Source organism: Gambusia affinis, linkage group LG11 (assembly GCF_019740435.1).
Source record: "Gambusia affinis linkage group LG11, SWU_Gaff_1.0, whole genome shotgun sequence".
Classification (NCBI taxonomy): Eukaryota; Metazoa; Chordata; class Actinopteri; order Cyprinodontiformes; family Poeciliidae; genus Gambusia; species Gambusia affinis.
In genome coordinates this window covers 8,648,896-8,672,987 of record NC_057878.1, presented here as the reverse complement: position 1 = coordinate 8,672,987, position 24,092 = coordinate 8,648,896, and the positions used below count along the sequence as shown (strand labels likewise).

Genomic DNA, 24,092 nt, shown 5'->3' with positions numbered 1-24,092 from the left:
TAATTTTTCCTTTTCATAGTATTAATAGTCTACTCTTATAAAGACTTTGTCACATTAATTAAAATAATAAAAAGAAGGTATTAGATGAATAATAGGCAAAAATAATACTCAGAAAAGAGGGAAAAAATCAATTCTTGTTACAGATTGTAGCCAAAAGCTAAGATCCCAGAAAAGCAGTGGAATTCTCATCACCAGTAGCGAACTTTTCAAAATTCTCGCGATAGTCTAGTGTGGTTACCAGGGGAACGTGATCTTAAAAGTTATTTGCCCCATTTGCTCCATGTTTTACTTCCAGGAATTAGCGTCAGGATCGTAGCTTTATTTTTGCTCTAACTGTATGTAAATGCAGTGTCACTCATGAAGGAAAAGTAGTGCAATGAGATGCCGAGGCGTTTCGCTCTACCGTCCGCTCACAGTGAGGTTTGTATGTTCGTTTAGGTAGCATTAGCATGTCAAAGCTATGTAGCTAACTGAGTCGGAGTATATTTTCACGAAGTGACATCATTAACAGACCAATTCTCTAAACTGTGTTTTAGAATTTGTACGTTACGGGACCGATTTCAGGTGAATCACAGATAGGTTGGATTGTTGTGCTCAGGAATATAGTTTAAATGATCAGTTTGTGAGAGTAGAGCTGCAGATTCATATTATACGTTCTCCCTTTGGGCTAATATAGACTGAAAGTTCGCGCTAAAATTCGATATTGTTTACGAATGTTAGATGTTCACTTTAAACTCAACGTAGATGTGTCCGTCTGTCTCATTCAACAACATTGATATTTGAATTCCTGTTAATTGTTTTTTTTTTCTAAAAAAAAAAAAAAGTCTTGCTTTGACACTGATGCTACTTCCCTCCCCTACACAGTTTCGCCCTTCAGAGAAACATTAGTCAGCAAGATGCCGTCACCACAAGTTCTCCAACCGGTTCTCAAAGTAAAGGTTGACGAGCTGTTTCTCAACTGGTTGAGTGATCCTGGAACACAGTCGGTCCTCAAGGATTTTCTAGACTTAATTAAAAGTGGCGAGTATAACGGCTTGTGTAGTGGAAATGCACAGGACAAAAAGTCGTTGAGCTTCAACGAGAACAACAACATAGCATCACAGAAGAACCTTTCAGAGAAAAAGCCCCTGGGTACCAATTCAAGCCCTGCACCCAACAGCACCCTGCCCTCTCGCAGCAGCAGCAATGCACGGGTGACAGGACCCAATGGGAGAGTCCTGCGGAGGTCTGTCAGCACGAAGAAGGTAAACTATCTCTTTAAGCACAAAGTTATAACATGGACACTGTATAATGACGGCTTCAGACAAAAGACTGCTTGCCTGTCTTTCCATTCTTGAATCTCCATCCATTGTATTCTGCTTAACCAGATCTGGTCACAGTAGTACCAGGTCCAGTAGGGAAGCCCAGGTATTTCTCTCCTCGGCAACATACTTCATCTCATTCGGTGCGATTCCAAGACGTTTTTTAGGCTGGAATGGAAACATAGCCCCTCCACTGTACTCTGGGTCATCCTCTATATTTCCTCCCAATATTATGCATGTGGAGAAATTGCGTTAAATGGCGGGTATTTCAACCAGCCTCCAAGTAATAAAAAATACAAATAACAGCACTGATATCTTGGTGAGGAATCACGTTATTGTTTCTTTTGAATTTTCTTTTTCTTTTGGAAAAAAAAAGAGACATCCCCTACACACTGACTATTCATCAAATTTGGACTGGCCTTCAGATATTTTGTATAAGTTTCTTAACCAGTGATTTAAAGTTTGTTTTTTGTTTTTGTTTTTTTTCTTGCCATAATCTACTTTTACCCTTCTGCAAGGAAATATGGTTATGTGGCGGCAGTGAATATTATATGTTGGGAAAAAGTCACTGAAAGTTTTTTTTTTAACTGTCTTTATTTCCAAATCAGATGAGCGCAATCCCATAGCGCAATCATATCGTAGATTTGAGCATTTTCAATCACTATTTATCAATATATTTAATAAGAAATACTTACTAAAAAGATAGAAATAAGTGATATGCGGAGCTTAAATACTTGAATACAGCATGGCTAATTTATAGGATTAGAAAATAGGGTAATAATTGAATTGGAGGCGCAAGTTTATCTTCCATCAAATGTTGTCCCACTTTTAAATTAAATTATTTTTAACAAACACAGTTTTAAGAAAAATATTTGTATTTAAATAATTATCATTTGACAAGTTTGGGGGTTTTTTTATTAAAAAAACAGCCTTGTGAATTGAAAATGCAAGAATCTTCAACGAGATGTTTTATTGCTTATTAAAATATCTGTGAAGCAAGACCTGCAGTTAAATGACATTCTGATGCAGGACATTCATGTGTCGTTTATTTTGTGTCAATAACTTAAAGTATAAAATGACTGAAACTAAACAGATCAGTTCTGTTATTACTATATTTTTTTGTTGAGTATTTGCAACATTTCAGAATAGCATCAGTACATCAATGGTTTCTATCCATTCACAAAAATTGTCCATAGTGAAGCACAGAAGCACTGCAGGATGCATTAGTACCTCCATGTAAACAGTGGAAATAGCAGAACTCATCGTTTTGTACCTTTAAATCAAATTAATGAAGGCACACTGAAGCTTCTACCTGAAAACACTGGGTTTCCAATCCACTAATAACTTATATCTGAAATGTGAATCTTTACGTTGAGTAGAAAACTTTGCATTAGGGATCAATTTTAAGCTTTCATGGAAGAGATGACAGCAACTGATTAGAAAAATCTACATATGTCGATGTGTTTACAGTACTTCCGTATTGCTGTTTTCTCTTGGTTTTTAAACTTTCTCTTGCTGGCCACAAGAGGCTGCTGACAACCTGACAGCAGTAATTATATTCTGAACAGACTCTTCATGTTTGTGGGTCTATGTTGTAGGTATTAATCAAATTGTCTAGCCCCCCCGCCTCAATAAATGTGGTATGCGGTCAGGGAGTATTTCACCCAGCCCTACCTGAATCACTCAGGTTTCTCCCTGAGTTTTTGTGTTATTGATCTTATTTCATCATATCTAACCCTCTGGGATAACTAGTTTTAATTGTGGGGGAAACAAATCTACCTGCCAAAAAGAAAGGTTAAGTCAAAAGAATGTTTGTTTGTTGAAGGTCTCGCGTCCTGGTGTTGGATTATGAATGACACCGAGACCGTCAGACAGCTGGGTGTACGTGCTTCTCAAGAATGCACAACCCACATGATGCTGACTCGCTAAAGAGGGGCACAAGTGAACATTCAAGTAGTTATTGGTTTCCCATCTGTGTCCTTACTGCCTGGAACATCAGGGCAGGAGAACATAAGAAATATAAAGTCATATTCCCAGATTTTCTTTGGTGAAGTAAGTCCAGTTTCTCACTCAATTTCTGAACTGCACTGACTGGTTTGCATGGAAAACTGGCCAAGTGTTTTCTTTGTGTCCACGTACATGAATCCGTACTCTCCCCAATAACCTTTGGCCCCAATACCCGCTCACCACACATTATTGTGAAGCAGCTGCTGGACAGTTCCTGTATTCCGCTGCGATGTGTCACGCGTTGCGACCGCTCTGATTCACTCGGTATTAAAGCGATAATGATGTCGTACGGGTGTGATATTTCTATTTTGAGACAACAGAAATAAATTCCGGCATTCAGATGCATTCTTTAAAGGATTACTCAAAAATTCGATTTATGTCACACTGATGCAGGCTGGAACAGCTGCTCTGACTTTGACATCAGACACTGATAAAGATAGCCTTGGTTCCCTTGTGTTGGCATTAGTTACCCAGAACTCTGGCAGTGAGATGGGGTGTGGCAGCACATTCATCCTCTGCTTAATTTGCTTTTATACCGCCTCTATTAGATGCTGCTCATTGTCGGGATATGTGGCTGTAGATTGTTTATTTAAAGTATGTGCAGTAAATGCAAGGTCTTTGTGAGTGGTTGGCTTTCCTGCCTGCTAGCTCAAATCATAAAATGATTTGTCTTCTGAGCGCACTTGGCCATTGACAAAGAACCAAGACTGTGTGGACAATACGCAGCGGCTAAAACAACTTTTCTTTGACGTGACGTGGAGGACACGTTTCTCAACCTCTTTATCTTTTTTGTAACTTTCTTGGTGGGGTTAAGCAACATAGCTGCCGTTACAAGCAGGGGCCTCTGAGAACATGTTATCAGTTGCATGCCTTTCAAGAGGGAGGACATGGTGTCATTCCCCAAAGTGCTTTTGTTTTAGTTGTGGTTGGATGTCAAGAGTGGACAGTTTCAAAGTGTGGTTTCACATCTGACGGGAAATGGCTTAAGCAACATTTACGTTCAGTGATTTAAGGCAGAAAAGGATAAAATACACCTGTAAAAACAACACTATGTTTACGACGGTGTCTTTTACAGTGGGGCATGAGATTTAAGATTTTGTCTGTGGTATTCTTTTACTCTCTTCAGCTTATTTTATTCATAATGTTTATTAATGTCTGTAAGGCATGTGCAGATCAAATGTATCGAATTGCTGAGTAAAAGCATCTTGAAGTCAGTTCAGTCGTTTGCAGATGAAGACCTGTTGTTACCAAAGTTTACCATTTCTGATGCTAAACTATCTTGTTGAGCGAGGGAAAAAAAAATTGCTCAATTTAAATAAAAATAATAATGATGATAAAGATGCTAATAATAATCTGCTTCAAACAGCAAAAATGATCTGTCCTCTAGACTTCTAGATAAGAATTTTTTCTTCAATAAACCAAACTTACTGGAATAAGTTCAGTTAATTGAAGGTGAACAATATGTTGTAAACCAAAATAATGAATTTTTAAAAATTAAATAAAACGAAAGAGGCACCAATGGTCTAGTGTCCTTCCTGTGCTAAAAACCCCTTTCTGAAAAAAAAAAACAAAACAAAAACTTGTTACACATATGCACACGTTAGTTGATGTCTGCTGTGCTGGATGTTACTCCCCTGTATCCCTTCATTCAGATTGTCACCTTCAATAACAATATTTCTCATGAGCAATAAGATCCCAGATGAGTGTCAGTAGCTGAATACCGTAAAGTCGTCTAACTTAGGATCTTTTATCCACTTCTTCTACTCTGCAGGCTTGTTGGTTGTTTTTATGTTGTTGTTGTTGTTGTTGTTGTTGTTTTTCAGCAGTGTGACGATGCTATTGCTTTTATTCTTATGCAAGATGGCTGATCTGCTTACATCATAAAGTAGATCCTGGCACCCGTGCTGTCAGTCAGTGAGTTCATCATGTTATCAGTAAATCAGGCCTATGTTTGGCACATTTTCACATTACATTCCCAATCCTTGTCGCATATATTGAGTGGCGGCAGCACGCTTACTTATGATGTAACCGTGCTGCCGCTTAAGCAAAGGGATATGTGCACAACTTGTCCCTCTGGTGCAACTAGGTTACTAATGCTAAATCTAAAGATATCTGTTCTTAGCATTAGTGGAGCATCATGTATGCTGCTTTAACTAGTGTTTGTTTGAGTAATGGTCACTTACTCGCAATGTTTCATCTTAGCTGTTGTGTAATGAGGTAGACATGACTGGGAACATGTGTTGTGTACAAATCAGATTTACTGCCGGAGTTTACAGATTAGAGACGTGTGGAGGAGTCACTGGGTTCCTGTGTTTGTTTTCATGTTGTTAAATTGATCCATCAGAGTGGAGACAGACGAAAGCAGCTTGTTGACCCACTCGCTGGTGAGTTGTAGTTTGGATTGATTGCCGAAGGTTTCTCATCTTCATGATTTTAAGGGCAAACCCTTAATGTAATTCCAGAAGGAGGTTAAATTCTAATAGGCATCACATGCTGTTGTGATAGCAGCAGGTCTTGCCTCTTAAAACACAAATTTAGTTTGTTTCATGTTGTCAGGAACTCAGCAGTAAGGCCAAAGATATTCTGTTTAATTTTTCTTAAAAAAAAAAAAATAGTTAACACAAACCCATCAAAAAGCAAAAGTCTAGAAAAAGAAAATGCTAACCAAGATAAATCTGTTTACAAACAAAACTTACCTCTAACAGTGAACACACAGGAAAATTTATACACAAAGATTAGCCTATAAGAAACGGAGAGGGAAGGGGGAAGGACACCGAGACAAATAAGTGCATATAAGGATTTAATTCCAGCCAACAAATTATAACTTCAACACAAATATGACAAACTAAAAATATCACAACATGAAGATGTTTCCGATCCTTGGGATGTAGAGATCTTTGTATTTTCTCCAGAGTCAAATCTCTCTGTTTCCAGCAGCCTGATGGATTCCTTCACGTCGTGGTGTCATAAAAAGTCAATTTCTTTTATCTCAGCAAAAATAAATAGACAGTTAATGACCTAAACAAACGGCTTTTATCAAATATGTGAACCCATGTTAGCAAACAACTGTTTTTAAACTGTTTTTAAATCAATATTGCCATGAATAAGAAAAGTACGATCCAATGTGCTGATGTGAAAAACAAATGTTGAAGCTAGGTATAGATCATTTACATAGTTATAAAGAAATAGATTTATATCAGTGCCAATTTACAGACCATCTCACAACACATTAAGCTCAGTTGATTACTCAAATAAAGTTTTCTGTCCAAGGCTGTGAACAGCCTTCATACCTTCCTTTTCAAGGAAGTGCAGTGTGGTGTACAACCACAACAACAGGGTTTGTACCAACCAGTGGAAAAACTGGATTCTGTGAACCTAAGAAAAAATGACAAGTGTTTTTAGTTTCTGTTCACAATAATAGTGTCGGAAACACGTAAAGGTTTATTGACCTAGCTTTCCCATGTGGACATTCTGTCAGTTTTTGATTGTCAGACGACAGACTATACAGCTAACTATATCTCTTTGTATAGTTAGCTTTTCGAGGGCAACTGTTGAGCTGCAGGACAGGTGAATTTGCCATCATTCCAGGGCAGCGAAAACTGGAAGTGGATGTTTGTTTGAGGACTAAAGATACACTCTTGTTTCCCCATATCTAGTTTCTTGGGTTGCCCAAACAGTGTTTGGTGATGCTTTTAATAGGCGCAGACTGAGTTGGTAATCTTTCCTTTGAGTTTGACATGCCGGCCCCACCTCCCCCGCTCTCAATGGCCCATCAACTATAATAAGACCTGGAATGACTGGCAGCTGAAGCTTGCAAAGGGAAGTCGAAATAAAAATCACAAAGATTGGATGTTAAATAGTTTGTAATATGTGTGATGAAATTATGGCTTGACATGCAGCTATTTTATCTTGGAGTACTAAATCCTACTTTGTTTACTTTTAATTTTTCCTCTCATTATGTTTTTCAGGCTCAGTTTATTGCAGATTATTGTACTGTAATGTGTAGCCTTCGCGATAGATCCTGTTTTTAGGAATCTCATGGTTCTGTAATGTCAAGATTTCTCATCCAGCTGGATTGTCAGGCTCTTACCAAGGACAAAGTTTTGCCAAAGCATAGTGTGTGGAAGCTTTTTACGAGAAACATCTGTAAACACGAGCAGCGCGCTCTCATCTCAAGGTGCATCTTCCCAATTGATCGCCGAACACTGCAGGCAACAACACGCCCCGTCGCTTTACATAACCCTTCCACGAGCGCAGCGGAATGTAAACTGGAAAGGGCAGATCCACCGCTCACACCCCTCCCATCCCGCACACACAGTCCAAGTGAGTCCCACACACATGCACCCAGTCACTCCTTATCTCCACCAACAGCTTTGAAGCAAGAGGTCCCTGACCCGTCCACGTGTGTGTACGTGCACATTAGGTAGTGTCGGGGACAGCAAGAGCCGAGGGTTTTGCGACCAGATCAGGAATGGGAGGGAATGTCACAGTAACAGCTGCTCCCTTGCATTAAGAGGCTCTGAGGCTGACAGAGGACAATCACAGGGACATACCCCCCAAAGAGGACCCTCCACTGTGGTGAAGTCGCAGTGCAGATTGCCTGTGGTTTGCTCGGCCGAGAGAGGGGAACGCTGGATTGAGGCGTTGTTTGTGCGCACGACTGCCCCAAAGATGAGGATGAGGGAGCTTACTTTACGTCAGGATCCCGACCTCAGGAAGGAGCTGGCTCTCCTGGCGCGGGGATGCGACTTTGTTCTGCCTTCTCGGTTCAAGAAGAGGCTCAGAGCCTTCCAGCAAGGACAGGCAGGTGTTTTTATTGAGTGTGCTGAACTTTTGTGTCGTACGTCATTGTCGTTTCTCGTTCTTAAAGCGGAAACAAAACGGTCGTTAAAGGAAAGGTAACAAGAAATTGTGGGGTTTTTTTCTCTCTCTAAAGATGAGAGGGAAACTTTCTTCTACCTGATTATATTTATGTTTTGGCACATTGTGTCCAGCTGCTTTCCTGTCCTCTTTCAGACCACATCATTTGCAATGTGCAAAATGTCATGTGGCTTAACAGTTGTGCTCAAGAACTCTGCAAGCATGAAGCGAGAGAGGGGACAGCGCGGGGCAACAGGAGATGTTTATGTCCTTTTATAGCCATGGCTGATACCAACACAGAGCACTGACAAGCAGAGGATCAGCAGCATTTGTCATTTGTCATGATAAAATAAGCAGATTATCACTTGTGGTTTACAAGCATCTTCTGTGCCAGGCCCAGAATTGAAAGGCCTTAATAAGCTGTTGTTGAAGTCTTTATTGGTAATGGATCAATACAAACCCCAGAGCCATTATTTAATATTTTAACAAGATGCAGTGTGGGTGTGTTTTTCTTTATTTGTCACAAATTGATTCATTTGTAAATCTATTAGGGCTAGCAAATGGACCTTTGTGTAAGATTATGACTGGGGCTAGCATCATGTTTTCAAGTTGCTTTTTTCATAGAATAACATAACAATTTTGACTGTAAGTGGTTTCATCTGTCATTGTATTGTTAAAATGCGACACTCTTATTAGTTGGTTGAACTTAATGTCACTTTGTGATGCACAAAATAGGGATCTTAACAGTGTCATCTCATAACTCCAAAGTCTTCACAGTTGGAGATTTAAGTGGTTTCCAGTTGAGTTTGTGGTGATGGTGAGACTTCTACAAGGCTAAAGATCTGCTCTGTTTGTATTGCCACTAAAAAGACAACAAACATCCCACATTAACAAAAGCATCACAATCACAAAAGACCTTCATTGTGCATTTGATCGTAAATGATGCTCCTTAAATGGTATTGTTTGCTGATGAATGAAAATTGACTAGCAGTTTGTGTTTGTCATTCTGTGATTTCAGTTTTTGATATGGTTGTTTTCTTGGTTTGATTTGGAGGTTATTGTTCTTTAATAGACGGAGAAGATTTGGATCCAATAGAAGATGGAGAAATTCAAAGATTATTCTGATTTCTGCATCAATGCATCTGTAGTGGCAATACTCTAAAACTTTTTTTTTTTTTTTTTAAATCACTGAACCCAATAAAAATGAGTCTATTTACTTGTTCTTGTTAGATCCAAGTAGATGAATAAACACGTATTGGCTGTCTTCTTTTAGTATAACCTTCTAAAGTTTCCTTACACTGGAGTATTTATATATTAGAAGACTGTTGCTGTTAAAGAAATAATAGCAAGCACTTCATAAAAACCCAGCAGTGCACCAGTTTTCTTTTTCTTTCAAAGATCATGCAGCTGCTTTATTTGATGTTGTTTAACAGTGATGTCATGTCTGTGTGTCGTCGGGAAGTTTAACAGAGTTTATCTGTACAACGGTTATCAATGTGAAGCGTAAAAGCATTATTCAACTCCCGCAACCCTTTGGGGTGAGTTGGGTTCTGTCCAGTTCACCTTTTATCAATTAGACTCTGTTGGTGTGAAAACAAGCAAACTAGAGAATCCACCAAGAATATGATTCCTACTGAATAATTTTTACCGTTGTAATTGTGTCTTCACACCTGTGGGAAAAGTTCTAAAAACTGATGTATTGGCTCCTATTTTACTAATGAGAGTTTAAAGAACTGTCTTTAGATTATGTAATATCCTATGTAAATTGGTCTAAATTGTAGGGGTGCACCAGTGAGTTGGCCCAGATTTTCTTTAATTTTTTGATAATTGCATGTGAGACCCATCTTATCCATTGATCTTACCTGCCTCCCCCCCAAAGGTTTGAAAATCTGCAGTGTTCATGGCTAACAATAGTCACCCCACTGTTACCAACTTAATGACTTTTCAGACAAAAACACCAGAATCGGCAGGTCAGGCTTTTTAAAGGTTGATGATCAGCCTGAAAAGTGCAATTGGTGCACCGCTCCTAAAATGTGGACCGCTTCAATGCTACGGAATTTATAATAATGGTTTTATATTTTTATTTTATTCTAAAAAATAATCACACATGATTCTCTGATAGGGCCAGTTTAGTTTTATTCATCAAAATGCACTGCATTAATATGGACCAGAAAGCTGCTTTTTTTTTTCAGTTTCTGGACATTCAAATGTTCAAAATTAGAAATTTACAGAGAAAAAATGATTAAAAAAAAACAAAACAAAACTGAATGTTTCGAGTTTGGGCAGGAAAAATAATGGTGTTATTACATCTAAGATTAAAATGTGATTGTCTAGAAAAGGAGCCCTTTGACGAGAGAGACATGTAATTTTTAAAACGAAATAATATCCACTAAGAGGCAGAGTGTTGTTGAATATGTTGATGCGATCTAACCAATTTGGGATTTTTCTACTAATTGAAGGGCTTGTCACCCTTTAGCTGAGCACTGAGTTAGCACACTGCTATAACAATATCCATCCATCCATCAATCCATCCATTTTCTTCTGCTTATCCGGGGTCGGGTCGCGGGATAGCAGCTTCAGAAGGGAGGCCCAGACTTCCCTCTCTCCTGGTTAGCCAAGAGACATAGTCCCTCCAGCGTGTCCTGGGTCTTCCCCGGGGCCTCCTCCCAGTGATACATCCCCGGAACACCTCACCAGGGAGGCGTCCAGGAGGCATCCTGACCAGATGCCCGAGCCACCTCAACTGGCCCCTCTCGACGTGAAGGAGCAGCGGCTCTACTCTGAGTCCCTCCCGGATGACTGAGCTTCTCACCCTATCTCTAAGGGAGAGCCCAGCCACCCTACGGAGAAAACCCATTTCGGCCGCTTGTATCCGCGATGTCGTTCTTTCGGTCATGACCCAAAGCTCATGACCATAGATGAGGGTGGGAAGGTAGATCGACTGGTAAATCGAGAGCTTCTCCTTTTGGCTCAGCTCTCTCTTCGCCACAATGGACCGGTACAGCGCCCGCTTGACGGCAGACGCTGCGCCAATCCGCCTGTCGATCTCCCGCTCCCAAAGATACTTAAAGTCCTCCGCTTGGGGCAGGACCTCCCACCCTCCCCGACCTGGATCCTAGGGCCATCCAAACTGATCCCTCAACACATTGGCTGTTATAAATTCTGTCCATGAAAGTAATGAACAGAATCGTAATAAACAGAATTGTCACAATGAACAGAAAATCATATGAGATTTAAGAATTTGTCATAACTAAATTATGCCAAAAACCACATTAGTAGCCAATTTATCAGTGTTATATCAGAAGAGGTGACTCAACCTAATGTTAGCCAGACACTTCAGCAAGCTGCTTCACATGCAAAGATCCATAATACAAGAAAGTTACAAGTTTTTGCTCAAATACTGTTTTTAGAAAAAGCTTTGCCTGAGCATTTAAAGACTTGAGAGTTCACACCTGAAGGTTATTTATTTCACAGAAAGCACAGGTTTTTTTTAAGTTAGAAATAACTGAAAATATGTGATGTCCTTGCAAATATCTTGGCTATTTTTGCAAGAAACTTTTATTCATTTTCAGGTGAAATAATGCATTTAATTTGTGAAACAAGAAATGGCAAATTTAAAACTCGAATTTGGTTAAGAGTAAAACTGCATTTGAGGAAAAATAAAATGGTATTTGGAAAATATAAGGCTGCTTTCTGTAAACTTTATAAAACAACTTTTATTTAAATCTGCATTTGAACTATTAGTTTTGCATATCGGTTATGCAAAACCGATATGCATAACCGATATGCCGATAACTGACCTAAATGACCTAAAATCATTTAGGTCATGATTTTTATGACCTAAATGCTTCATTTTGTTTTCCTTTTCTTTAAAGGTTTTCTATTTGCTTTGGGAAACAGTGATACATTGGAAGTCAGGATTTTACAGAACAGATACTGTGGTGTATTTTTGCCCTACAGCTGACCCTCTTAACTGTGGAGCCCTAACGTGTCTCCTGTCAGAATTCAAAATGAACACATGCACTGCATGTCCCCTATAATTAAACCATTAAGTCTGTCGTTTTACACATATACTACTGCCTCTAATCTGGTAACAGTTTTTTTTACACTGTGCAAAGATGTCTCTGCTTGTTTTTTTTTTGTTTCTTCTTCAATGTGAACCACAAACATTCCTGCATCATAGGATTGCATAAATGCAGTGGGTCACGATGTCTCTTTAAATAACATTGCCCCTCAGGATATATAAATCAATAGAATGGAAATGACATTAATCACATTTTATCATGTGATTAATCGATTACCATGCAATAAAGGTCAAAAACTGCTCTGGGAGACTGATGTGTTAATCCTGTCTGTACCTGTCTGAGCTTATAGAATTTTAAAAAGCCACAAAAAATTTAACTGGTAAAATAATGTTAAGAATTACTGAAACGTATCACTTCATGCACATCAGGATTACCATTAGATCCTAACTTCATCAGGAATATCTATTACAGATAAGTGGATAATGATTATGAGTCCTAAGTATTCACAGGCCTTCCCTGATGAGGTCTTCGGACTGCTTAGAGATATGGTTACATGTGGAATAAGCTGTGTTAGCATTTCGCTGCGTCAGTAGCTAACAGTTTTTGTTTCTTGTTTTGTTTTTTCTTCTTCAGGCCCAGGTGAGGACAGAGGAGCCGGTTACCACTGCACTGAGTGAAAACATTCCCAAGTTTTACTTCCCACAGGGCCGGCCCCAAGCCAACCTCAACATCGACAGCCTCATTTCCAAAATTGAGAAAATATTTTCACAATTCCCAAATGAAAGGGCCACCATTGAAGACATGGGGCTAGTCGCCAAGGTGAGAACGTGAGCAGTCGCATCGCGGTCCGGCCGCCCACCGGCGGATTATTTTCACTAGTGCCATTTGGCTTCCGACGATTTGAATGTTTTCTGGTTTTTTAAAAAGCCTCCAATTGGAAAATATCATTTCCGTGTTGCTAAGGAATGTGGTCAGTGGCCTGAGGAGCACCTGAGAGCAAAGACTGCTATGTTTACTTAGGGAAATCTGTAAATGATATAATGCTAGCTTTTTTTTTTCCCACCAAACATAGTTTTGAATTAAAACTCCCATCTGCATTTCTTTTACATTTGCTCTATGTTAGAAGCTGCCGTTGTCATGCACTGCCTTGTTTTTCTGTCTTAGACCTGCGAGTGTCCCCTCTACTGGAAAATGCCATTGTTCTGCTCAGCCGGAGGCGACAGGACGGGTTTCATCTCGGTACACAAGTTTGTGGCTATGTGGAGAAAGTAAGACAATAGCTATTTTTATTCCCACTAGACCATTGGGTCATTCTCTCCCAGCTAAATGGCTCACACATTGGCCTCTGAACAATAGTGGCCGCTCACTCGGGGAACATGGTCACTGAAAAGACATCTTTACTGATTTTATTTATTTATTTTATTTTCCCCCCCAAACAGACATCATTGGCTTTAGAAAGAGCAGAGAAAGTCACAAAGGAAGAAGAAGGAAGAAACCAACCATTTAGTGTTTTACTGTATGAAGCCGAGATACTGTTGGGGTTTCAATGAAAGTGTCTATGAGCTGAATGTTGCTGTGTGCAATAGTCATGCCCTTGTGTTAATGCGCGAGTCTCCAGAGAACTCGGACAGACGTGGCCTTTGACCTAAACCCATGACTAGAGCTTTCTCCGTTTGGCCACAACACCCTGAGCGCCTTGATCAACCAGCGCCGATGCTGAATCCTAATTTCAGAATGTATTATTCTGCACTTGTAATCTTTAGTCTCGGGAGTTAAACCTTGACTGAATGATGAAAAGTGGCTTTCGAGCCAACGAGGCAGCAACCTCACAACCATCTGTTCCCTCTTTTGCTTTTCCAGAACGCTGCAGACCTGTCACGATGATGCTTCTAAATTTGTGCACCTCTTGGCCAAGCCTGGCTGTAATTACCTGGAACAAGACGACTTTATTCCATTCCTGCAGGTACTGACTACAGCACACTCAGGGAGAGAGCAGGACTTGGCAGTGTGGGATGGCAAAATTGCCCTGGTTTGGGTGGTGCAAACTGAGCTTAATTTGCGGCATGCCCTTCTGAGACCTTCCTTGTTTATGTAAAGAAGGGAGAATTTGTGGGGGGGTTGCATTGCCATGCAGAAGTATTTCTAATACATGTTCATATTTTGTCATATTATGACCACATACCTGTGAGGGTTGTAATCCAATGTGCTTCATTGGATTTCTTTTCAGTTATATCAACAGGATGTGGTGCCTAATTTTGTAATGGAAAGAAAACTTTTTTAAAAAAAAATTATTATTATTCTTTTTTTCTTGTGTTGTGCACATTTGTATTAAACTCCCTGAGTCGGCCCTTCGTAGAACCAGGTTTTGCTGTAGTTACAGCTCCAAGTCTTTTTGGGTAGGTTTCCGCAATACTTGCATATCTAGAGATTAAAATTCTAGACAATTGTGTTCACTTGACTAAAGATGATACAATTTGTTCTCTAATGATCTCCAAGATATGAGTCCAACAACCAGGTGCGTTTTTGCTTAGCTTAATTTACACACAGACTCAATTAGTCGCCCCTGATTCCATCAACGGGTATCACATTAAAGAGTGTCAAATAGAAATGTACGCCACACTTCTTGTTTGTAAAAAATGATAAATGTGTAGTTTTCCTTCCACTTTGCTTTAGTAACTCCGCCGGTGTTGTCATTCCATCCAGCAGGTTGTTTGTGGGCCAAGCCGGGGCCCTTCCCTACACCTGATTCACATTCATGCTTGCGCGAGCTTTCAGTCTCAGCCGAACACCCGTTAGCATAGTGGCAGAGATTCCGTGTGGCACACGCTGTTTAATTTGTACAGCTCCTCTCGGCGAATCGCCTTTGACTGTTTTGATGAATGAAAGGTGGATTGCAGTGGAGTAGATTTGACTGTCCCGGCCTGTTTCCTATGGCCAGTGATTTATGTGTTTTCTATGATTTAATTTCTCCCAGTAAGAGTCAAAGAGGCATGACGGCTGCCACGGAACAAGGCCTTTTAATATCATTGCCACCATTGCCTTTATGTCAACGCTTTCTTCCTTTGGTGGGTGCCAGGAAGGTTGGATAGAGGAAAGACATGAAGAATTGTTTTAATAAGACTGTAACTACAGTTTATTAGAAAACGCATGCTTTGGTGACTTCATGGCATTATGAAACTCGTACTATTTGCCCAACTGTCTCACTTAGTGCTTTAAGATTTTACAGGAACATTTGTATTGGCCAGCTTCTCTCAGTAATCTCCGATGTGTTTTCTGCTCCCATGAGAGTTGTGACAAAACGTACAAGAGGCCGACATCTGATGTCTCTATTAGTGTGGATTCATACTCCTGTTCAGGCAGGCGTTGGGATATATCTTTCACAGATTTAAACCAGATGTGGACTGTTACTTAGCTTGTCTTTGAAAGTAACGGTGTAATTTACCAGAACGTATCTGTTAAAGTGGCGGTTGTAAAACTTCACAGAGCTAAAAATGATTGTTTCTTTTGTGGAGCAGAAGCTGAGTAAACCATCTGTGCTTTATGCTTTCAGGATGTAGTGAACTCGCATGCAGGCTTGGCCTTTCTAAAAGAAGCACCGGACTTTCACTCGCGATATATCACCACGGTATGTGGGGAAAGAAAAACCCATTCGCAAGGCGATGGTACTGAACAGGATTTTCAGTTTTTGTGTCCTTTTTGGAAGTTAACACCGCTGATTCTTTTTCAGGTAATTCAGAGGATATTTTACAATGTGAACCGGTCATGGACTGGAAAAATAACCTTTTCTGAGCTCAGGAAAAGTAATTTTCTGCAGGTAAATCTCATAATTGTTTTTTTTTTTTTCTTCTTATATCTGGTGCCCCATCCAAGTTTATTCCTTTAAGATTTCCACATTTTGTCATCCTACAACTATTAACGTCAACGTATTTTGTTGATACTCTGTTGGACCAAAACAAAGTAGCAAAAGGTTATGAAGTAGAAGCCATATGGTACATTGTTTTGCCTTACTTTAGTAAAAAAAAAAAGAAAAAACTGAAAAGCATTTGTATTTTTCCCCTCAGACGCTGAAATCTTTTCCCATTTATCTTTTGCAAAATGGTTTAAGCTGAGGAAGACTGAACAGTTCTGGCTTTACCACCTAAAGAAAACAGTTGTTGACTTAAATATTATTTTATCAACACCTTTTATTTGGAATTACATCAGAGTGGAAAGATAATAAATATTGCCTTATTTTAAATACCCGTTGAATACAGGGAATAGTTTACTAGTTATAAGAATAAATTCTGCCACCTGTGGCCCTTCCTGGCATGTTTTTGTTCAGTATTTTTAATCCTTTATTTAAATGGGAAAATCTCTTGAGGCTCATTTACAAGAGAGATCCGTTAAATACATTGACAACAAATAGCATAAAAACAATAATAATAGAATCTTCTTAACAGTTCTAAAAATCAAATGTTCACAGTGATGTGCAGTTTAGTTTTTTGCTCTGTATTTTGCCTTTTACATTAAATCTGTATTTCCAAAAAAAAAAAAAACACATTAAATTTTGTGCTTGCAAGGAGACAAACTGTGAAAAAATTTCCAAACATGGAATCTTTGTGAAGACCCTTTATTTAATTTGGGGATTTGTAAATTATTGTTGTTCTTTTTTTTTAGACCACACTAGACGATTGGGTTAAATGTCGCATGGGAAGAAAAAACCTTTTCCCTTCATTTATTTGCACAGAATGTGGCGCTGCTGGAGCAGGAGGAAGATGTGAACCAGCTGACAGAATACTTCTCCTATGAGCATTTTTATGTGATCTACTGCAAGTTTTGGGAGCTGGACTCTGATCATGACCTCTACATTGACCGGAAAGACCTGGTGCGGCACAATGACCAAGGTGAACCAGCCGCGATCACTTAATCACATCCAAAAACTCTCCCTACCTTTTTATTCAACACTAAACCATTAAACTTGCTCCATTTATGACTTTTTTTTATTTTTTTTTCAATTCTCCAGAATCTAAATGGGCCAATACGAAAGTTTTGTAGGACCGTATTAGCTCCTCACCCATAGGCAGAAAAATAGATTAATCTCCCTCTCTCTTCACACCACATGTTTTTAGCTGATGATTTGAGGGTGAGGCAAGGGAAATAAGACACAAGATCAATAAGAGAGCAGCGTATATACTCTGCTTCAATGACGCCATGTCTGGAACAATTTCTAACACTATGCGGTCACTGCGATGACCACCATGAGTTATGGTGCTGTCACAAAAACCGAACTGGAAAGAATGAGAACGGGGGCCACATGTGTCGAGTTGTTTGGTGGCCGAGAGAGAGTGAGAGAGCTCTGTTGTAAGCGACTGCTCCACTTTGTGTTTTGCAGCCATTTCCCAGAAATTGATTGAAAGGATTTTCTCAGGAACAGTCACAAGGTGAGTCGAGTATCAGAATATGTTATCTTGATGTAGGCTACCAGTATTTATCCTCTTTTTCTGCTGTCGTCGTCAGGGACAGACGGGTGTATAAGGAGGGAAGGCTAAGCTACGCCGATTTTGTTTGGTTCCTCATTTCCGAGGAAGATAAGAAGACTGACACCAGGTATCCTGACTTTTGGCCCCACTGACTGTATCATCCTTCTTCCTGTTTTCTAAACTGATTGCATTTTCTTTCCTTTGCAGCATAGAGTACTGGTTCCGCTGTATGGACCTGGACGGGGACGGGGTGCTCAGCATGTATGAGCTGGAGTACTTCTACGACGAGCAGTGTCAGAAACTGGAGGCCATGGCCATCGAGCCCCTTCCGTTCGAGGACTGCCTCTGCCAAATGCTCGACCTCGTCAAACCCGAGGTGGAAGGTCGGCGCTGTTTCACATTTATCCTCATAGCGCGCAGTCTGGCTGTCCTCGGTGGCAGAGGCACAGGCGCGTTTTCAGGCCAGATCATTGATCATCGGCCGAGGGAACGGTTACAGATGAGAGGACTAACTGAGCTGCCTGCGGCCAGCTGCTGGTGTCATCCACACTGTCAACAAATTCCCTCCAACACTTAACTCCTCCACTGTGTGATTTAGAAGTTCACAGTGGGGTATGCGTGTTTAGTATTGACGGCCACTGCTGGAATGTGACCCAAGTGCAGCCCGATGGTGTGCTGCACGAGTAGAGTTGTATAAAATTACACGTAACCTGATATGGAACAACCGCTTCACCGAGATGTTTTTTTCTAAACAGTAACTAGGCAGAGAAACTTAAAGTATTCGAACAGATTGTGGGGGGCACTTAAAATTCTTCACGTAGGTAATGTCATAAATTCAAAGAATATCCATACTGATGCCAAGATGTGTAACTTTAAAGCCTATTGCTTCCCTGCAGCTGAGCAGAAACGGCTGAAGCCTTCATTGTCATTCCCACAAATACACTAACTGACAAAACCAGGATTTTTGAGTATATATCTGAATTTCAAGCAGTAGACAACTTAATACAAAACAGGCTGACCTTTGAGGAAAGGGAAATGCCTGTAAATCTTTTGGTGTTTAATAGTGTAGCATGGTGGACAACACCATTTGTCTTATTTTAGGGAAATCTCTTCTTTCGGGATGCCCCCAGTAGTGATTCGAGTTATTAGAATATAGGCGTATATCAAGTCCAACTCCAGTACTTCATTAAAACCATGTACTCACAATAAACTCAGCAGCTTTATTATATTTTGTCGTAATAATGCTTTGAAAAGCCTGACATTTCCAGGTATATCAGTCAGTGAATTTTATTTGTACAGTACATTTCAGCAACAAAGTAGACCGAAGTGCTTTACATCGTGAAAACATGATGGAAAGTCACATCTTGCCCTTTGCTAATGATGCTTTTGGCTAGGCTAATACTAGCACGTTTACTCTGTTTTGATGCGACTCGCTGATAATTCGACTCGCAGCATATATCAGTTCCAGTTGTTGATGTGCAGACGAGACGCTAGTAAAAGACTGTTCGTGTCCTTCATAAACGTTCCACTTTGAACGTCGTAAATTGTAGTTGCAAGAGTTTCAGCTGCTTTCCGTGCAGACGGAGAATGTGCATGGTCAGTTATACAGTTTTAAAAGTCGGGTTTAGTTTCTGGAAGGCGGCTGAAATATTGGCAACATTTCTTGCTCTGTTTTAAATCCCATTCCGTACAACAGACATCAATGGCTAGGTTTAGTCGAGGAAATAATTGGCCCCAATATTATTTAGAATTTGGTATTTGCTGATTAATCAGGTGATTTATCGCAGCACAGCTTTACCAGGAGCTGTAAACTGGCTGAATATTAAAACAATTAAAGATTATTCAAAGTTGGTCGTTTATTATAACCCACCCCTAATTTATTTCCACTGTTGAACACATAAAACTGTCTGGTAGCGCTGGAATATATTATTACTAATGTGCTCGGTGTAAGCAAAGGCATAAAATGGACAAACCGTATTCATTCTGTTCCAGAATTATTCACACTCTTGTCACATTACACCCCAAACGTCAGTGCTTCACTGGGACTTTCCATGATAGACCAACACAGATCAGTGTATAACTGTGAAGTGGAGGGACAAGTATGCATCCCTTTTCTCCTCCCACCCTTAAAATAATAGGTCACCTACTGAGTAAATAGAGTCCATCTGGATGTAATTTAAACTCACTGTAAATTCAGTTGCTTGGTAAATTTAAGACATTTAAATACTTTCTGTTTGGGTACTTAAGTGTCTTTTATTTTATTTATTCATTTTCACATTGGGTAGATAAGATAACCCTGCGGGATCTCAAGAGGTGCAAGTTGGCCCACATCTTCTTTGACACTTTCTTCAACATCGAGAAGTACCTGAACCACGAGCAGCGGGACCCTTTCTCTGTCATAAGGGTGCGTAAAGACACGATGGGTTAGGGTCATCCTCCCATCACACGTCAAGTCCATTTTCTAACCATTACTGTGTTTTTTGGGGGGGTTTTTTGTTCCAAGGAGGCTGAGACGGACGGCCAGGAGGTCTCAGACTGGGAGAAGTACGCGGCAGAGGAGTACGACATACTGGTGGCAGAGGAAGCTGAAAATAATCACTGCAATGATGTGTAAGTGTGACGGCAGAAACAGCTGCAGCTCCAATAATCGGAGGCAGATTTTGTTAAAATATTGACGAAGCGCAACGTCCACATGTTGAAAGTCTTCCAGAAAAGTTTCATCTAGTCATTTTGTGCTTCGTGTGATTGTAGAAATGCCATTGTGGTTTTTAACTGACGATGCTTTAGAGTCGCATTAGTTGGAGTTTAACGTTTGCTGTACATTTATTGGTGCTAAAAAATGGAAGAAAGAGAGTCTGTGTTGTTTTGAATTGTCTTGTCATGGTGGACATTTTATTTAGCCAGCTTGCTCTGACTGAGGATAATGTGCAGCAGCAGATGAGCTCCCCCCCCCAACCCTTCTGACAGTGAATCAGTGATTAAACCAGGCTGTTGACAGGCATGTTGTGTGGCGCTTTTAGGAACACCACTGACCTCTAAAGACAGGCAGCTCCCCAGAGCAGGTAAGACACTCAGGGTTTCAGCAGGGCTAAACGTTTTCCCTCCTTCCTTTATTTATTAATTAATTTTAATTTTTATTTTTTTGTTCCTTGTCTCTGGCAAAGTTTCAACCTAAACCTACTCCTAGCGTCTATCCCCTCTCCCGGCCAAATATTCACACATTCGAGACAGAAAGTAGACCTGGGAGTTTCTTCCCGAAACTTGCAGCTTTTTACATTTAAATCTCTATTTTACCTGAGGGAAAACAATGAAAGCTCCTCCACATCTGTCCCCGCCTTCGTGTGGTGCTCCTGTGTCCTTTCCGGTTTCATGTGCTTGCTAAAAGACGCGGTTCAACGTCATGGATGAATCTATTTTGCTTGCTTTCTTGCCATGACGGCTAATTTCAGTCACGATGAAGCTTTATCGGCGCCATGTGGTAAGTTTGTAGAAAAAACGGCGATCTCTCTTGGCGAGTTCTCGTCAATGAGAAACCGACCTCTGCGGCCAAGTTTGATTATTCTTCAACTCCTGGCAAGAAAGCAAACGTGTTTCCCGCCTGTGTTCATAGCATGGCTGCATTTACCCCGTAACTGCTGTTGAATGTGTAGAAATGGAACAAGTTGGAAATTCATTTACATTTATATGTATGTTTTAATCGTTCTATCGAATTTAGCTCACACACAGTGAAATCCAGAAGTGTTAATACCCCTTGAACTTGGTTGAAACGCGTTGTCATGTTACAATCACAAATTGTCCTGTTTTACGAGATGGGTCAACGCAAATTCAGTTCAATTCAAAACTACTTCATTTATCCCGAAGGGAATAAATAAATAATCTACTTCATTTGCTTTTGCCACTTATTTTTTCAAAGTCTTTTTCTGGTTATTTGGTTACATGTTGAAGTAGGCGATGTGATCCGTAACCGTTGTGATTGATGGTTCAAACTTCCTCTCCTCCTCCTTTTCAACTCCTCTAGGATTTGGGTTCATACTTCGGGGTATTATTTGAGCTTTGGATCAGCTGCTCCCAGTTGTGCAAAAAAGAAATCACTTGTCCAAAAAGGAATTTTTAAAAGTCCTTCCAGCTGCACAGCATCATAAACCAGAGGGAACAATTGTCCCAAACATGCAGAACCAAAATGATAAAGATTCTAAACATTTTTATTTTTTTTTTCTTTTGACAAAGAGCAAATCAGAACATAAGAGAGCTACACCAACATACTACCACCATGAGTCGTGCACTTCTAGGAAGACGGCACATAGATGTGAAGTGAAAGAGGAAGTGTGACAATCTGGAAATAGTGGCATGCTTTTGTGTTCAGCTCAGAGCGTCACCTTCCAGCAGGAATCAAAGATCTGCATCTAAATCCAACTAATAATCCGCTACAAGACTTGAATATCGATTTTAATCTGACTGATCTGGAGCTTTGTTGCAAAGAATGGAGAAGGATCTCAGTGTTTAGATGTCCGACGCTGATAGAGACGGAAAACCGTGCATCGTCTACCTTCCGCTTTGTATTGGTCCATCCCCCCCAAAAAAAACAAAAATTTAAAAAATCCCGATAAAATGTAGTCCAAAGGGTGTGAATACTTTTGCAGGACACATACCTGTTAGAAGAGCCGGCCAGTCGACAAACAAAAAGTTTGCCGATTGGCCGGCTCTTTTCTCAGTGTCATAAGTCTTGGAATACATTTTCACCATGATTGTCTAAATCCAGCATTAATTAAAAGCACCTCGGCGTCCTGTAGGGAATTTCCAGAGGATTTATCGGTATCCAACAACTGTGTTATTGGTAATCCCTGTCTCCTTGTGTCTGTTTAGGTATGATAATCCCTTGAGCCCGTTGGGGCAGCACATCTCCAGCGAGCTGGGTTTGGCAAAGAGACACTTCTTTGAGATCCCCACGCCACACTGCAACCTGGACGAATACGAGTACGAAGACGACTTCGAATGACGTCCTCCCCCACCCCACCCTCCTCTTCCGTATATAGTCAGCGTGACGTGGTTATGAAAACAGCGACGCGCAAAAAAAAAAAACCAGACGCATGACTCAAAAACCAGAAGACGCCTTAGACATCTCGAAGTCCCGCACGTTTAACGAACGAATGGTAAAAAGTGTGTGGCGCTGCAAGGTTTCCAGCACTCAGAGAGGCAGTTTTATATTTTCATGTATTGCACTTAAAAAAAAAAAAAATCACCAGAGATGACTTAATAATGTTGAAAGCTGTAGCTCTTCTTTTATTTATTTTTTTTCCTTCTATCTTTCACTATTGTTCCCTCCTCATGTTAAGAAGCCTTTACCGTCACGGATCATTCAGGGAAAAAGTCCTGCTGCACCGAAACATCGGAGTTGCCACACGGCATTAGTTCTCCACCAGATCTCCCTGAATAGTTTAAGAGACCTTATTGATTTCATTCAGGGATCCGATTTATTGGCTAATGTTACATTCCAGTGATCATATCAAAGGGGCTTTCTACCAGGCTGTAAATGCTTAAAGGGTAAACTCCTAACGAGCCACAGCCTAAGCCTTCTGCTCGCCGTTCACGTGACCACACACACACACACACTCAAACTCAAACTGCATACTGAACGTGTCTGCATTCATTAGGACTTTAATGTAGAGCTGGGTTTCTAAATTATTTGAGATGAATTTATGAAGTACTGTACATATTTATTATGAGTTTGCCGTGTTGTAAATGATGTGGAGTTTTAGACATTTTTCTATGGTACAGAGTACTTTGCGTGAATGTGCTTTGGGAGGAAATAAAGGAACATTGTTGTTTTGGTTGTTTGTTTTTTTTCTTTTATTAATAATGAAGCTTTAGTTACAACAGTAAAGGAATAGTGCTGGTTTTTATACCATATGACTAATTTCATCTGAAAAGAATGTGGGACATTCTCAAAGTGTATGATTTTCTTGTTTTGTTTGGGGGGTTTTTTTGTTGTTTTTTTTCCAGTTGCCCGTATTGCTCTGTCACTGTTTTACTTCTGCCGTGCACTCACACCTGCATAAATGTTCCGATGCCAAAAACATCTTTTTTTTCTTTCTTTTTCTTTTTTTTTTTCCACATGAGTATGAAGTTGCTTAAGGATTCGGCAGGGAGGTGAACACTGAGAAATGTTTTGTATATTTAGATAAAGTGGCAGAAAGGAAAATTGAGCAATGATGCAAAATGATGCCGTTACTATTGTGAGGAAAATTCAGGTACAGGCTATGATACAGTACTGCAAAAATAAATCCAAAACAAGCGTTCAATCTTTCTATCGGACTGATATTTGAAACATTTTAGCTACAGTTATTAACGGGACACTTATTTTACTGGTCAACGCTCTGAATGTCTTCGCTGGGGCTTAAGAGCCATTTAGACAGTTGCTTTGGAGAAAAAAAAAAAACTTG

General features: G+C 40.1%; 1 protein-coding gene across 4 annotated transcripts; it reads left to right on the top strand.

Annotated features, from left to right (window-relative positions):
• Nucleotides 1-182: 182 nt before the first annotated feature.
• On the top strand, nucleotides 183-23,480 carry ppp2r3b (protein phosphatase 2, regulatory subunit B'', beta). Of its 4 annotated transcripts, XM_044132050.1 has the most exons (15): nucleotides 183-420; nucleotides 865-1,244; nucleotides 12,827-13,012; nucleotides 13,358-13,461; nucleotides 14,054-14,156; nucleotides 15,744-15,818; nucleotides 15,921-16,007; nucleotides 16,920-17,076; nucleotides 17,565-17,613; nucleotides 17,690-17,779; nucleotides 17,860-18,035; nucleotides 19,938-20,056; nucleotides 20,156-20,262; nucleotides 20,673-20,714; nucleotides 22,516-22,623. In XM_044132050.1, exons 2-14 carry the CDS (start codon nucleotides 897-899, stop codon nucleotides 20,689-20,691), a joined length of 1,620 nt encoding a protein of 539 aa, XP_043987985.1. In that variant the 5' UTR covers nucleotides 183-420; nucleotides 865-896; the 3' UTR covers nucleotides 20,692-20,714; nucleotides 22,516-22,623. The 4 variants fall into 4 exon arrangements, with proteins under 4 accessions (XP_043987985.1, XP_043987983.1, XP_043987984.1 ...); XM_044132048.1 differs by lacking the exon at nucleotides 20,673-20,714 and having other exon boundaries at nucleotides 22,516-23,480; XM_044132049.1 differs by lacking the exons at nucleotides 20,673-20,714; nucleotides 22,516-22,623 and adding an exon at nucleotides 20,553-20,666.
• Nucleotides 23,481-24,092: the final 612 nt, after the last annotated feature.